Raw genomic sequence first — 12,908 nt, forward strand, 5'->3', positions numbered from 1 at the left:
GCAGGGCTGATTCTTGGGCTGAGGAGGGTAGATAGGGATTCTGCATGAGCTCCTTAAAGGACAAAGGTAACAACAGAGCCAGCGAGAGAGCTCGAGGGGAGACTTTGACTTCAGCCCACAGAATTGGTGGAAGTGTGCGCGCCGCCGCCTTCGTTCCTGCAGCGCTGTCCATCTAGCCACTGGCATCTTTCGGAGCTCCAGGATCCCAGGGTTGGAGGCGACGCCGGCAAGCAGAAGCCCCAGCTGGCTGCCGCTGCCATGGGCTCCGTGCGCCAGGGGCTGTCCGTGGTGCCGGCCGTTCTGCTGGCCCTCACGCTGCCAGGGCTGCCCGTCTGGGCGCAGAACGACACCGAGCCCATCGTCCTGGAGGGCAAGTGTCTGGTAGTGTGCGACTCGAACCCAGCCATGGACTCCAAGGGCTCCTCTTCTTCCCCTCTGGGGATATCTGTCCGGGCGGCCAAATCCAAGGTGGCCTTTTCAGCCATGCGGAGCACCAACCACGAGCCATCAGAGATGAGCAACAAAACGTGCATCATTTACTTCGATCAGGTTAGACCCCAAGGGATTCGGGGCACCCGGAGTCGGGTGGGCGGTTGAGTGGGTAATCTCAAGGAATCTCAGATAGGGGCTGCCTGGTGGGGCTAAGCTCCTTTGATTGGGATGTGCGGATTCATTTAGACACCCGCCTTCCCAAATATGTCGGAGCCTGAAACTTCTGATGTGACACCCCTGGCCCACCCCTGGCCCTCATTCCTTCTTGGTCTCTAACTGAGGCTGCAGCACGGTGGGGGAGAGGCTTGGGAGCGCAGAGGCCGGCCCCTAGAGCACAGGACAAGTTTAACAGCAACAGGTCAGCGGGATCCTGGGGAATCTGGTCCCTGGAAACGGGGATCTCCTGGGCAGAGCTTCGCCCCTTGGCTCTGGCTGACTCCGCTGCTTGTGTGGCACAAGCTGTTCTGTGATGCCCTCGCGGACTTCGGATAAATGTTTGACTTGTTTCTCCAGGTGGAGAAGCTTCTCCCCCAAGAGAGATCCGGGTCTCCACACCCTGAGTAGAGATCTGGCAGGTGGCCGCAGAGGATGGCTGGGGTGGGGATTGGGGGTTCAGATCTCACTTCTCAGTTGAGAGGCTGAGGTCCTCTTTCACGATCTGGGCGCAGCTGTGGCTGCTTAGAGTAGGCTACACGCCCTTCCTGCGGACCAGAGAAAAGTTGCTCAGGAAGGAGGAAAAGGAATGGGGAATCCACAAGGATCCCCCAGGGAAGCGCTGGGGAGATGGTTCCCGCTTCCTGGGCTTCAGTCCTTTCAGCGAACTGCAAATCACTGGGCAAAGACAGACAGTGAGGTGCAAGGCAGGGGATGGAGGCGAGACTCCTGAACGCTGGGTCTTCTGTTTTGTTTTGCCGCTTGGTGCTCTGCGGTTTGGCAGTGATGAGAAACCCCAGGATATCAGCTTAGCTGGAGCAAAGCGTCCTAAGGAAGAAAACTGACTCCAGAGTTTTCATTTTAACCCGAAGGGTACCCAGACTCTCTTAAAATTCCAAAGTCACACTTCAGTCGTATGCAAAGCACTGTGTGCTGGAGCACAGGTTAAACAGTGCTGTAGGATGTGCCAGGAAAGGATGAGGTGACATTTGTGGTCCCTACTCAATTTTCCTAAGTGATGCCTTCTCCATCTGGTCAAAGACAGAGTATGTCTCTCTGGGGAATTACTATGGAATAGCCATAATTTGTAACTAATTAAGTAGCCCTTTGGGCGTTTTGGTGCTGTATTTTCCAGTGTGATGGAAATAAAGTGGAGCACCATTGCTGGTTTGAATTTTGATGCATTAATTAAATGTTGGAATACTGTGAGCATCCTGCTACCCTCTGAATGGAGTGTGCTTTTCAATTACCTTCCTGTCAATTAGAAGAGGAGAAGGGTTTGCTCTTCTGTGCAGGGAGCCACACATCTTGGAGACAACAAGACTCATTTAGTTATAAATTTGATGTGCCTGGATAGTCCAATTACCATGTAGAGTCAACACCCTGCTTTACGTGTAGTCAACACTAATCTGCTATTTCCATTATTGCTAATGAATTATACTACTTATATCTGAGCCAGGAAGTTCCTCCTAAGCACCTGAAATTATTTTAAATGTGCTTGAAAAAAAATTCTTTGTGCAGCCTCTGTTGGGGATTATTGCACAGCAGGTGACTTGTTGAAAGATCATCCATCATCAGGTCAGAGAAAAGAAATTTGATGCTTACTGGGAAGAGGGTGGAATCTCAATAAAATCACACACCTACATGTATGTTAAGGCAGGCGTTGAGCCTGGTACACCTGCCTGACTGTCATGGCACTGTTGCTCAGAGCCAGTAGTGCATTTTTAGGAAATTATGCAAGAGGCATGAAAATGTATTAATTTTGACAAGAAAGCAGCCTTTAAAAGACATTGTAGCATATTGCCACTGATACTTAGAGAATGTATCTTTATAGGGATTTCTGATTTTTTTTGAATGCCACTTACAGATTGTGTCTTGGAGAGATGTGAAGAAGCCCTTGTTATTTTACTGCCCCCCTTCTCGTAGGAAGCGACTGACCTATGTGGCATTGCAAACCTAGCTTATGAGGTCACTTATGGAAATTCAGAGTTAATGCTCTAACCAGAAGAACCATGCTGAACATCCTGGGCTACAAAGCCCACTGCTGCCCTCTTCAAAACAGAGCCTTGTTCCACTTTTCATTTTTCATTTTTTTGGGGGGACATTAAATAAAGAGCAGATGATTGATAGGAGGATAAGGTGTGACACTGAGAGGAACACAGAAAGGCCACCTATCCCACTGTGCCTCATTCACTCTCTATTCTTTGGCACCCGAGAAGGGCTGACTCATTGCCAAAATATTACAATTCAGGTTTAGATGGCACATGAAAAAATAAAATGGCCATGGATCTTAGGAGAGCTCCGGTAGAGGCTCAGGGAAGGGCCAGGCATTCATATTACTTTATGCACCAACCGTTCAGTGTCAAGGATTATGTCACACAGAGGAGGGGTACCCATGGCTCTGTGTGAGATGTCCAGGGATGACTGCGGAGAGACCACAGATGTCGATTGGCTGGCTTGGAAACCTCATTTCTGGATATTGCAAAGACTTGTGGATGGTGGGAATGTATCTCCATAGCAGATGCCCTTTATCTGATTCTCAGAGCAAAATTAATACTTTAAGCCCTCATATGTTTCTCAGATGTTTCCAGAACCATTGAACCCTGCTAGAAATTGAGGCACAAATACAAAACATTTACTTTATTTTTTTTTTCTGTACTGTTTAAAAGAAAGAGGAGCCTTCCAATACACAAGTGTGTGGTCCAAGTCTCTTAAGAGGAAAGATGTTTTATGCTCTGTGGTTACTGAAGTTAGTTTTTGAGGAAAGAGGAGGGAGGGAAGGAAGGAAAGATAAAAGGCAGGAAGGGAGGAAGGAAATATATTTTCCTTATAGAAAAAAGTATTATAATAATTTACTGTTATTTATTATTTTTGTTTATAGATCCTAGTTAATGTGGGTAATTTTTTCACATTGGAGTCTGTCTTTGTAGCGCCAAGGAAAGGAATTTACAGTTTCAGTTTTCAAGTAATTAAAGTCTACCAGAGCCAAACAATCCAGGTATGTGTTCTGACCCATTCTCTCTGTCTCCCTAAACAACTGTGTTTATCTCTAGTGGGTTATGTTTTTAAGTATTTATTCAAAGATGTGTTTTCATCATTAAAATAAACAGCCATATTTATAGTTTGTTTTTTAAAACACTTCATTTCCAATTTTCTTCTTTATATACAATGCCTATTGAGGCATGTAACAAAAAGCACGTAGAAAAGCAAAGCTATTACCTAACTGATATCCAAACATTTAAAAAATATGGTTTGGTAAAAATTTAGTGACACAAATCTCTTTAAGATCTTGATTTCATTTGGTGCATGTAAAAATTATTTGAACTTGTAATGAAAAAATTTATAAAACCAGCAGAGCTTTGCAAGTTCATTTTAAGTAAATAAAACAAATTTGTTCTCGTTTAAAAAATTATGAGATATAGTTAACTATCCACATAAACTTGTGGAAGACAGCAATTAGGTATTCTTTTTAAATGAAATGTTGCATTTACACTTTAGTTTACCCTCTTACTTTGGTGGTAGTGAATTCTTATCAGTTGCGGGTACATGATTGGAAGTAGGCCTGTGTTGTTCTAGATAATGGGCTTGCCCTCCCACTCAAAAACAGCAATGGAGCTATTTTCCTGTGATATTGAAATATGCTAATGACAAATAACAAGAACACATTTTAATGGAATTCTAGGGTAACATTTTATCTTATGCTTGATAGTTATTTAATCTATTATGACCATGGGAATGGTAGATTACACTCCATCTACTTATCCTGCCTAGAGAATGGCTAACTTGGTCAGTCTTGGATTTAATTCATTTCATATTACTTCTAAACTAAAAAGGAGTGACTCTCTAGTAAGCAAATTTACTTTCATGGGAAAACTTTTTCCAAGCTCCAATATTTAGAAATCTATGTAATGTTTGACACACAATCAAAATCACAGTATGGGGGAAAAAAGTTAATACAAGTCTGAATCCATTCTTTTGCTAATTATCCATCATTAAGCTTTCTTTTAGTGGCAGTGGTGATTATTTTTAGCCCACTTTTCTTATGAGGGAAAATAGAAGAAGAAAACACTCACAGGCACATTCATGTGCACGCACTCTGTTATTTCAAATGATTTTCAGAGCTGTGTAGGTTGTAGTTGGTGGAAACCTGCAAAGGAATTAGTAGACTCTGGCTGCGTCTGGTCTATCAGGTCCAAGAGCACTGGAGGGCTCCAAGCCCCGCCCTCTTCATCCCAGAGGGTCTGTGGAGGATAAGGACAGGAGTAACCTTAGTGGGCATGCTGAGAAGCCCATGTTCACAGGACTTCCACAAGGTTGCTCTCTGGGTGGTATTGTGTGTGTGTGTGTGTGTGTGTGTGTGTGTGTAGGAATGTAAGGAAATTTCTGTGGGAGAAATAAAAAAAATCAACTCAGTAGATACATAATCTGACCCCACAGTCGACTAATTTGAAAGAGGGGGGATATGTTTCCTGGATACTTCACAGTGGGTCATCTCATCCCCTCTTAACTTTAAAGAGAGCTCCGTATTGATTTTGTTTTTCCTTGTAGGTGAACTTGATGTTAAATGGAAAACCAGTAATATCTGCATTTGCTGGGGACAAAGATGTGACTCGCGAAGCTGCCACAAATGGAGTCCTACTCTACCTGGACAAAGAGGCCAAGGTTTACCTAAAACTGGAGAAAGGTAACTTGGTTGGAGGCTGGCAGTATTCCACGTTCTCCGGCTTCCTGGTGTTCTCCCTATAGAATCTGACTTCTCCGTTTATCCAGGTGAGGGGCAGCCCACTCCTGAGTTATTGGAAGATCATTTTTCATCCCTGGATTCATGTCTTTTATTGGTTTCTCATGGGTGAATATAGATTCTCTTTAAGGATTCTAGACCTGTCCGAACCAACACAAAATTTCAGATTATTTTCATGTGTGTGTATGTTTGAATATATTTGGATTGGGACTCAAAGCAGATCATGCTTATCTATGCTCACCTGTAACAGTCAAAAGCTATCTCAAGGTTTGTTCTGAATTTAAATATTTCCTGGAATTACTGAATTCGTTGCAGATGTGAATTTTTATTTATTTATTTTTAAAGACTGGCAACCGGGTCTAGGAATTAGAGCACTCTAAAAGTTCTGGCTTCAGTCAATGGTTCATGTGATGCTGCCAAAGAACTGTACTCTGTGTGGATATATTGATTATGCTTTTTTTTATTTCTTTGGAATTCGTCTGTTCTGTTTTCTTAAAGAAACTGGGAATGGGTTTTAGTGACTGGTTTTGTGTTTTTTCCACAAAGAAGGTAATAGATGGCTTGCCTGGAAACTTACCTTGGCTATGGGATCACCTGTATGGTTTCCTTCAATGAGAAAAGAGAGAAAAGAAAAAAGAAAAGAAAGAGAAAAGAATGCTTCATAATTGTATTTTAATTATATATGTGAAAGAGTCATATTTTCCAAATTATATTTTCTAATAGGAAAAATAGATCATAAATCTGACAAGGAAAAAGTTGCTTACGCAAATTCTAAGTGCTCGGTCCCCAAACCTTGGTAAAACAGCTCTCCTCTGTGGGAAATCTTATTCTTTATTGCTCAACTTTAATTAACATGATTGATAATAACTACTTTATTAAAAACCTAAGGGATTTTTTTTTCCTTAGACATGATGGCTTTATTAACTGGAGATGGGATGCCCTTGTTTTTAATCACACCTATTTTTCAAACCTTCTGTCATGTTTGAAGTATCATCTGGTTTTGCCTTAACTCCTTAAATTGTATATATTTATCTGTTTAGCTGATTGTAAATCCAAATATCCCATATCTAAATTTAGTGCAATATTTTATTTTGTCTTTTGGATAGGCCATATGAATTCATAAAATTATTTATGTCTGTTATAGAATAAAGGTTAATATATGTTAGTTGAATTGTTTTGTCCTTTCAGATTTGAAAATATGCACTTCTATATGATTCATTTCCTTCCCTCCCTCTTTTACTCCCTCCCTTTTTTCCTTCTTTCCTCTTGATTCTTTTCTCCTGGAGTTTAAGAAAACAGAATTTTCAGGTAATGTCCTCCAATTTGATATTGGAAATCTTTACTGGGTTTAATCTGTTCAAAGCCAAGTGTTGCAAGCTTGCCAAGAGAATCAATGAACTCAGTAAACTCTTCTTTCAGAAGGACTTACTGTTAGGAAGTTAGGTGGGAAAGATGCCCTAGAATATTGCAGGGTCACTCACCGTGTGAAGAACAGTGGCGAGGATGAGGACCAGTGTCTTCAAGGTGAAGACTTTGGGGAACAATTCTGCCCTACTCTCAACCAGAGACTCCTTTGAGGTGGAACTGTGGCCACACAGGTCTCCTGTGGAGACTTGGCTCAGTTTCCAGGTTTGTAGTCAATGAAAGCAAAGGGGGAGGGAGAGTTCTGTAGCCGGTGACAGTGAGGACTGGTCCAAAGAGACACGAGGAGGCACACCTGGTGTGATTGTGACTTATCTCCAAGTCAAAGTAGCCGTTTGTCTCCAGGAAGCTGCTCCCCCCTCCTCAGGAAATTGTCTGGAGAGTGGCGATGGGGCCTCCATCCCGGGTATCCTCAGAGAGCTGACAGTCAACAATTTTGATTTTTAATATGAAAACGCCCAGTGACACGCAGAGAGGCAGGAGAGGGGGCTTTCCCCTAAGTGGGAGTGGTGTCCTCTGGCCATGCACCTGCTCTGACGTGGGTCTCTCTACTCAGTTTGTGCCTGTACTTCACAACAGGGCTGGCCGTGCTGGAGGGTGTTTGGTAGTGGCCATTGTATTGACTAAATGATTCAGGAGTATAGGAAGCACCTAGGGGTACCTATGAAGGGACCTAGAGAGACGATGACCAAGGAGAGCAACGTGGCAATGCCTTCCATAGACGAGCCCCCGGGCATCTTTTGGTCTTGTTCTTATTTCTCTTAGTACTTATGAACATAGAATAACTTTGGCAAAGGGCTCAGCTTTAACTCCTACTTCCATTGTACATATTTTGGAAGACAACATCCATTTGAACCTTCAAGAGAAAGTCCATTTGTAAAGGCACCGGGGCCCCATCTGCGCCACGCGGGAGGTGCCTGCAATCGTGGGTTCCCAGTGGAGAGATGAGGTCTGAGCAAGGTGCTGTCTGAAGCCAGCTTCTAGGAAGGGGAGACCCCCAAACCCACCGGCCAGAAAAGTAAGGCTGATGGGAGATGCTGGCTGGAGGATGTCAAAGGAAGGTTGTGGATTTTGGACCAACACTAGCTGAATTCCTGCAGACTTCATTTGCCTGTGACAGGTGTTTCCATGTGTCTGAGCTTTAAGTTATTTTATGTGTAAATAAGAAATGGTTGTGAGGATTAAATGAGACCCGTGAAGTGCCCGGAACACAGTAGGAGTGCCATCAAGGGCCTACAACCATGACTAAAATTGGAAGCCCTAACTTAGGACTGCAGCAAGTCAGCCCTCAGGAAGATCTTCCGAGTGGCATGAGGAAGGGAGGAGGCTGAGATGGAGCGGGATAGGCTGAGGAGCAGGAGTGGAGACGTCTGAGTTATTTCTTGCAGGAAGGCAGACGCTCACTGCGTATTCTATGACCTGAAAACTGTTTTCAGAAATCGCTAGGTTCACAAAAATGCTAATTGAGCAGAGTATTTGCATTGGCCCTGTCTGCATTCATCAATGCCGGTGCCTTCCCTTCCTAGACGGCTTCTATCTCTTTTGACTCTTCCTTGATCTATTGATCAACAAATGCTAGAGACTGTCTGTAGCCAGCAGTTTCTTCCAGACCAAAACCCACCAAACAAAGCTGAAGGAAACCAAGAGCTTGTACGTAGGATCTTACTGATCCCGATTGGGTCCCAGGTTTGGCTGGACTTTCATTATCTAGTTATCCTCTATTACGTTCCCCCCTCCCCCCGCAATTAAACTTGTTTCCTACTTTTCTTCGGGTTTCTGGCCACCTGGATAACGTCCTGTTTTCTTTTAGGCTCCACTTTTAGCTAGTTACTGCTTTAACTTTTGACATCAACATTTTTGTCTAAGAGTGACAAATTACCCTTACCATGGGTACTGACTGTGAGGTACCTGGTGTACAGAGGTGGTGACACTCCCTTTTCCTGGATGTTTCATGTGGAGTGGTTGAAGGGTAATGGCACTCCCACCTTGCCTCTGATGAGGTGCTGGACATGAGGGATCCACCTTCCCCAGGTAGACCACTTATCCTGTGAATGGCGGTGGCCACTGAGCACGGTGAGGTCCCCAGACTGGTAGACCTAACGACCGTGAGAGGTGTTGAGGGCTTGTGACACCTGCTAGCATTCAGAGCTTGGGAGCTACAGCATTGAACTTGCTCTCCGAATGATCTTCTTTGGAAGAGGGGCGTGGGATTTAAGAAGCTATAACATGGACCTGATTTCAATGTGCATTTCAAACATCTTGCAATCAAATATGGCATTTTTGCTATCCCCGACCTTTCTGATAGAAACTGGCTCCTTTGTGGATTTGACCCTGAAGTTCTCCGTCAGCTTTGCAGACTACCATGCAAGAGTTACCTGGGAATCTTGACAGACGCAGACCCCAGGGTGGAGATCTAGGTGGGACTGGATTCTGTGTTTCCAATGAGCTCCTGGTGATGGCCATGCTACTGCCCTTGACCTCAGAGGATGTGACTCATTAGGGTAAAGAGTGTGTGTGTGTGTCTGTATGTGTGTGTGTGTGTGTGTGTGTGTGTGTGTGTGTGTGCAAGAGAGATCGTATTAGGAAGGATCCATGACACCAGCTGTTGCTGGGTGGCCAGAGTGTGTGTTTAAAGTTCCTGCAAAGGAAGAAGACTTTCTGCATAGTTTTCAGGCCCAATTATTGATATTTATAAAGAGAAAAATTTATTATTATATGTACCGAGCCTGGGAGGCTTTTACTTCCCATGAAGGTGCCTCAAGAACATACATTTTGACTTTCCAAGAACTGGGGCTTCCTGGAACAGGGAGTGGTGGGGGACTCCTAGAGGTCATTGGTCTGGCCATTCCTGGGGAGTCAGAGACACCCACAAACAGCTGCCCTCTGCTCAGGGTTTGGGGTGAGGGAAGCAGGTTCCCCCTCTGCTCCTGCTTTCTCTCCACCTCTCACTGTTTTTCTGTTTTTGTCCTGTTTAAGGTTTGTTGTCAAAGTGTAATCAATAAGAGGAGAAAATGTAGGAAAATGAATGCAGAGTGGCTAGTGATTTCCATATTACTACTTTTTAATCTTCATGACAAGAGGAAAAAATGACTTAAAATGGCCTGTCCACCCAGTAGAATATTTTCATGCTTCTTTTTCCATAAATTTCCAATCAAAAAGGAGAAGGAAAAGCAAGAAGCAGCCAAGGGTCCACTTTGGGATGGAGGGGTGAGGAAGCAGGTGACAGTGATGAAGGCAGGTGAAAACCTGGAAACAGGTATGGAGGGTGTGGAGGGCTGCTCAGCTGCAGGGCTGTGCTCTCCTGGCTGGGATGGAGCACAGGAGAGCCACTGGCTCCACCGACCCAGCAGTGGTAAGGACACATTTGCTCTGCATGCTCAGGTTAGAAAACACCTCCCAGCCCTGAGTTGTGCAGTGAAACCTCTCCATCTCTCTCCTGTGTCTGCAGAGCACCGTCTCCACCGAACCATTAATTACTCCATTTCTCCAAGAATGATGGCCAATCTGGATGATTCCACTCTCGGAATGGAGTTGTGGGGGTTGGATAATTTTCTGTTTTCCTCTGTGAATTGTGAGAGTCTATTTTCTCCCCAGTTTCTTTTCCTCGGCCATTTAAAAATATATAAACAGTCACGAGTGTTCCTTTTAAAATAACCCAGCTCTTACTTTGAGTGCTAGCATTTTTTACTCCACCGTGAAAAACCACCATGATTTTTCCCCACTGAAATGTACAAAGAAAAAGGAAGCAAATTCTAACATGAGAAGAACCCGATCAGAAAAATAGTGTGCAAGGATAAAAGAACAAATTCAACAACAAGACGAGCAAGAAAATGAATGGTAAACTTTGCTGATACCTGACATGACGATTCCGTGGAAAAGAGTGAGATTGATTTGGGTTGGGTTGAAGTGTTTTTCTTCTTTTCCTCCAAGTGTCAATGTCAATTCCTGGCAGGCGAACGGGTACTTCTTCACCTGCAGAGACCTGGCTCCTCTTCATGAAGGGGGCTTTCTGAACCCCTCTGCCTTGGGGAGTGCCCTGCATCCTGCCTCTGCATTTCTTGGCTGGGCTCATGGGAAGGGAAAATGCTCTCCAAAGAGTCTGGTAACTTCTCTCCAGGGAGAGGAAAGCCCCAGGTATCAGTATTTCAGGGAAGCCCCTCCTGCTAGCTCTGCCTTGGAGGGAGCCTCAGAGTAGGCCCCGTGGGAGTGGGGCGGGATTTCCAGATTTATGGGCCACATCAGAGGAGCCTGGAGCCGGTCTTGGGGGAGACAGGACTGTGCCCATTTTTGCTTCTTGTGAGATGATAAGACAATATTATATAAGTACCCATAAAGGGAAATGTGCAGTCCATAAGAGCCATCAAAAAGTCCTGTTTAGCAAGATTTCCCTTTCTCTGATTGAATTGGTTGTTAAAAGTAAAAGATAAACTACCAAGGTCTCCTTCACTACTAGGTGTGGGTGCAGTACCCCGAGTTGTTATTGAACAAGTCAGAAGATCATCTGCGACCTTTGAGAGTTAGAGGTCAATACTCTTGGGGAGAAAAAAAAATGATAGGCCCTCCGTCAGGGTTTGGGTGCATCCATGTTTTACTGAAGAAGCACTCATACACGCATCCTCACCTACGCTTTGCCCCACCCTCTGCAAGCCTCAAGCTTGCTTTTGCATCATCCCAGTCTGTTTCAAAGCTCTTGGCGTATGCCTCTCCGCTTTGTGGGTGGAAGCTTCTGCAATCTGAAAGTAGAGCTGAGTGTTAGCCTTTATGGCGCTCAGTGATCAAGTGTTTCAAAACAACCACCAGCTGCAATGACCTCCTCACTGCTTATATCACAATGTTCTTTCAGAGTCAAATTTTGTGAAAATGATGAATGATACAGGACTTGTATGTACAGTTGGAGGAGTTGTACACTGCACTCTTCTATGGGTGTGCTATTTCTATTATAGACTTCAGAAAATTTTGTATATTTGTTATCACACTTTTCCGCAGAAAACATCAAATACCATAGATTTCTTATGGCTTCCCTTTATCAGATGGAAGAATTTTTAGCAAAGAGGTGTCTTGCCTAACTTGAATAGAAGTGCTTTGGGGTTTGTGGTACCATGGCAGGAAGGGAAAGATCTGCCTCCTGAATCCTGTCCATCGAGACTGATGTTTGAAGAACGTCTTTGGTTGTGGGAAATGGGGCATCAGGCCTCTAATGGGGTCTGTGTTGTTGATTTGGTACCCAAGCATCAAAGCACATGAGGAGCCCTGACTCTGGAGAGATCCAGATCACAGGAAGTCCCTGTGACATGTGGAGCGGGAAAGCAAGGAGAAGAGTTTCTTCCTGGACATCAACTCTTTCAGCACCCAACTTTCCTAAAAGCTTGGCAGGTTAAATATGGATCTATGAATGTAGGTTTCCAAGGAAAACAACTCCTTAAAAATATGTATAACTCTATTTCTTTGTCTGCGACCCCTATTCCCACCCTCCAGTTTGAATTGGCTGGTAGAAAGTTTCTCCTCAGCTGTTCTTGCTCCCAGTTCCTTCCCCCTCAGATTTGGACAAGGGTCCTGGGGTCTTGGGAACTGTGCCTGGGGGTAGTGCAGTGGCTCATGGAAGTGCATCATGGAAGAAGTCTTGCAGCCTGTTTGCTTTGGGCCCCACATTTCCTCGGAGGAGAGGAGTGAATTGTGAAGCACGTGTTGGCCAGGTAAGGTGGGAGGGCAGGGACGAGGGAGAAGGAGCCCTGTCATGTGTCTTCCACCCCACTGGCATGCTGCCCACTCCCCAAGGGGTGTGATGGGTGCCCTCTGTCCTGGCTATAAGTCACAGGCTTGTGCATGCATGCCCTGCATCCCCGCCCACCTCTGCGCCTTGGGGCCCTACTGCTGTCTTTCTCACCAAGTGCACTTGCTCTTCTTGCCACTTGCATCCTGCGCATTGAACAGAAGCAACAAGGGGCTTGGTCACCGTGCAGAGCCCTGCTCTCAGAAGACCCTGCATGTGAGGCAGCTAAAAGGGCTTCCCTTGAATCCCGGGAGTGTGGCTCAGGAAGAAGAAGACTTGTGTGGGGTCAGAGAGAATAGCTTCCTTTTTCATCTCCCTCAATAGGGTCTG

At 44.8% G+C, this 12,908-nt stretch overlaps 1 protein-coding gene across 1 annotated transcript; it reads left to right on the forward strand.

Annotated features, from left to right (window-relative positions):
• The first annotated feature begins 229 nt into the window (after positions 1 to 229).
• LOC144374610 (cerebellin-4-like) lies at positions 230 to 5,391 on the forward strand. Its single transcript, XM_078037374.1, has 3 exons — positions 230 to 549; positions 3,527 to 3,643; positions 5,194 to 5,391. Exons 1-3 carry the CDS (start codon positions 259 to 261, stop codon positions 5,389 to 5,391), a joined length of 606 nt encoding a protein of 201 aa, XP_077893500.1. The 5' UTR covers positions 230 to 258.
• The last annotated feature ends 7,517 nt before the right edge of the window (positions 5,392 to 12,908 follow it).

This window comes from Ictidomys tridecemlineatus, unplaced genomic scaffold, assembly GCF_052094955.1.
Source record: "Ictidomys tridecemlineatus isolate mIctTri1 unplaced genomic scaffold, mIctTri1.hap1 Scaffold_77, whole genome shotgun sequence".
NCBI classification, from domain to species: Eukaryota; Metazoa; Chordata; class Mammalia; order Rodentia; family Sciuridae; genus Ictidomys; species Ictidomys tridecemlineatus.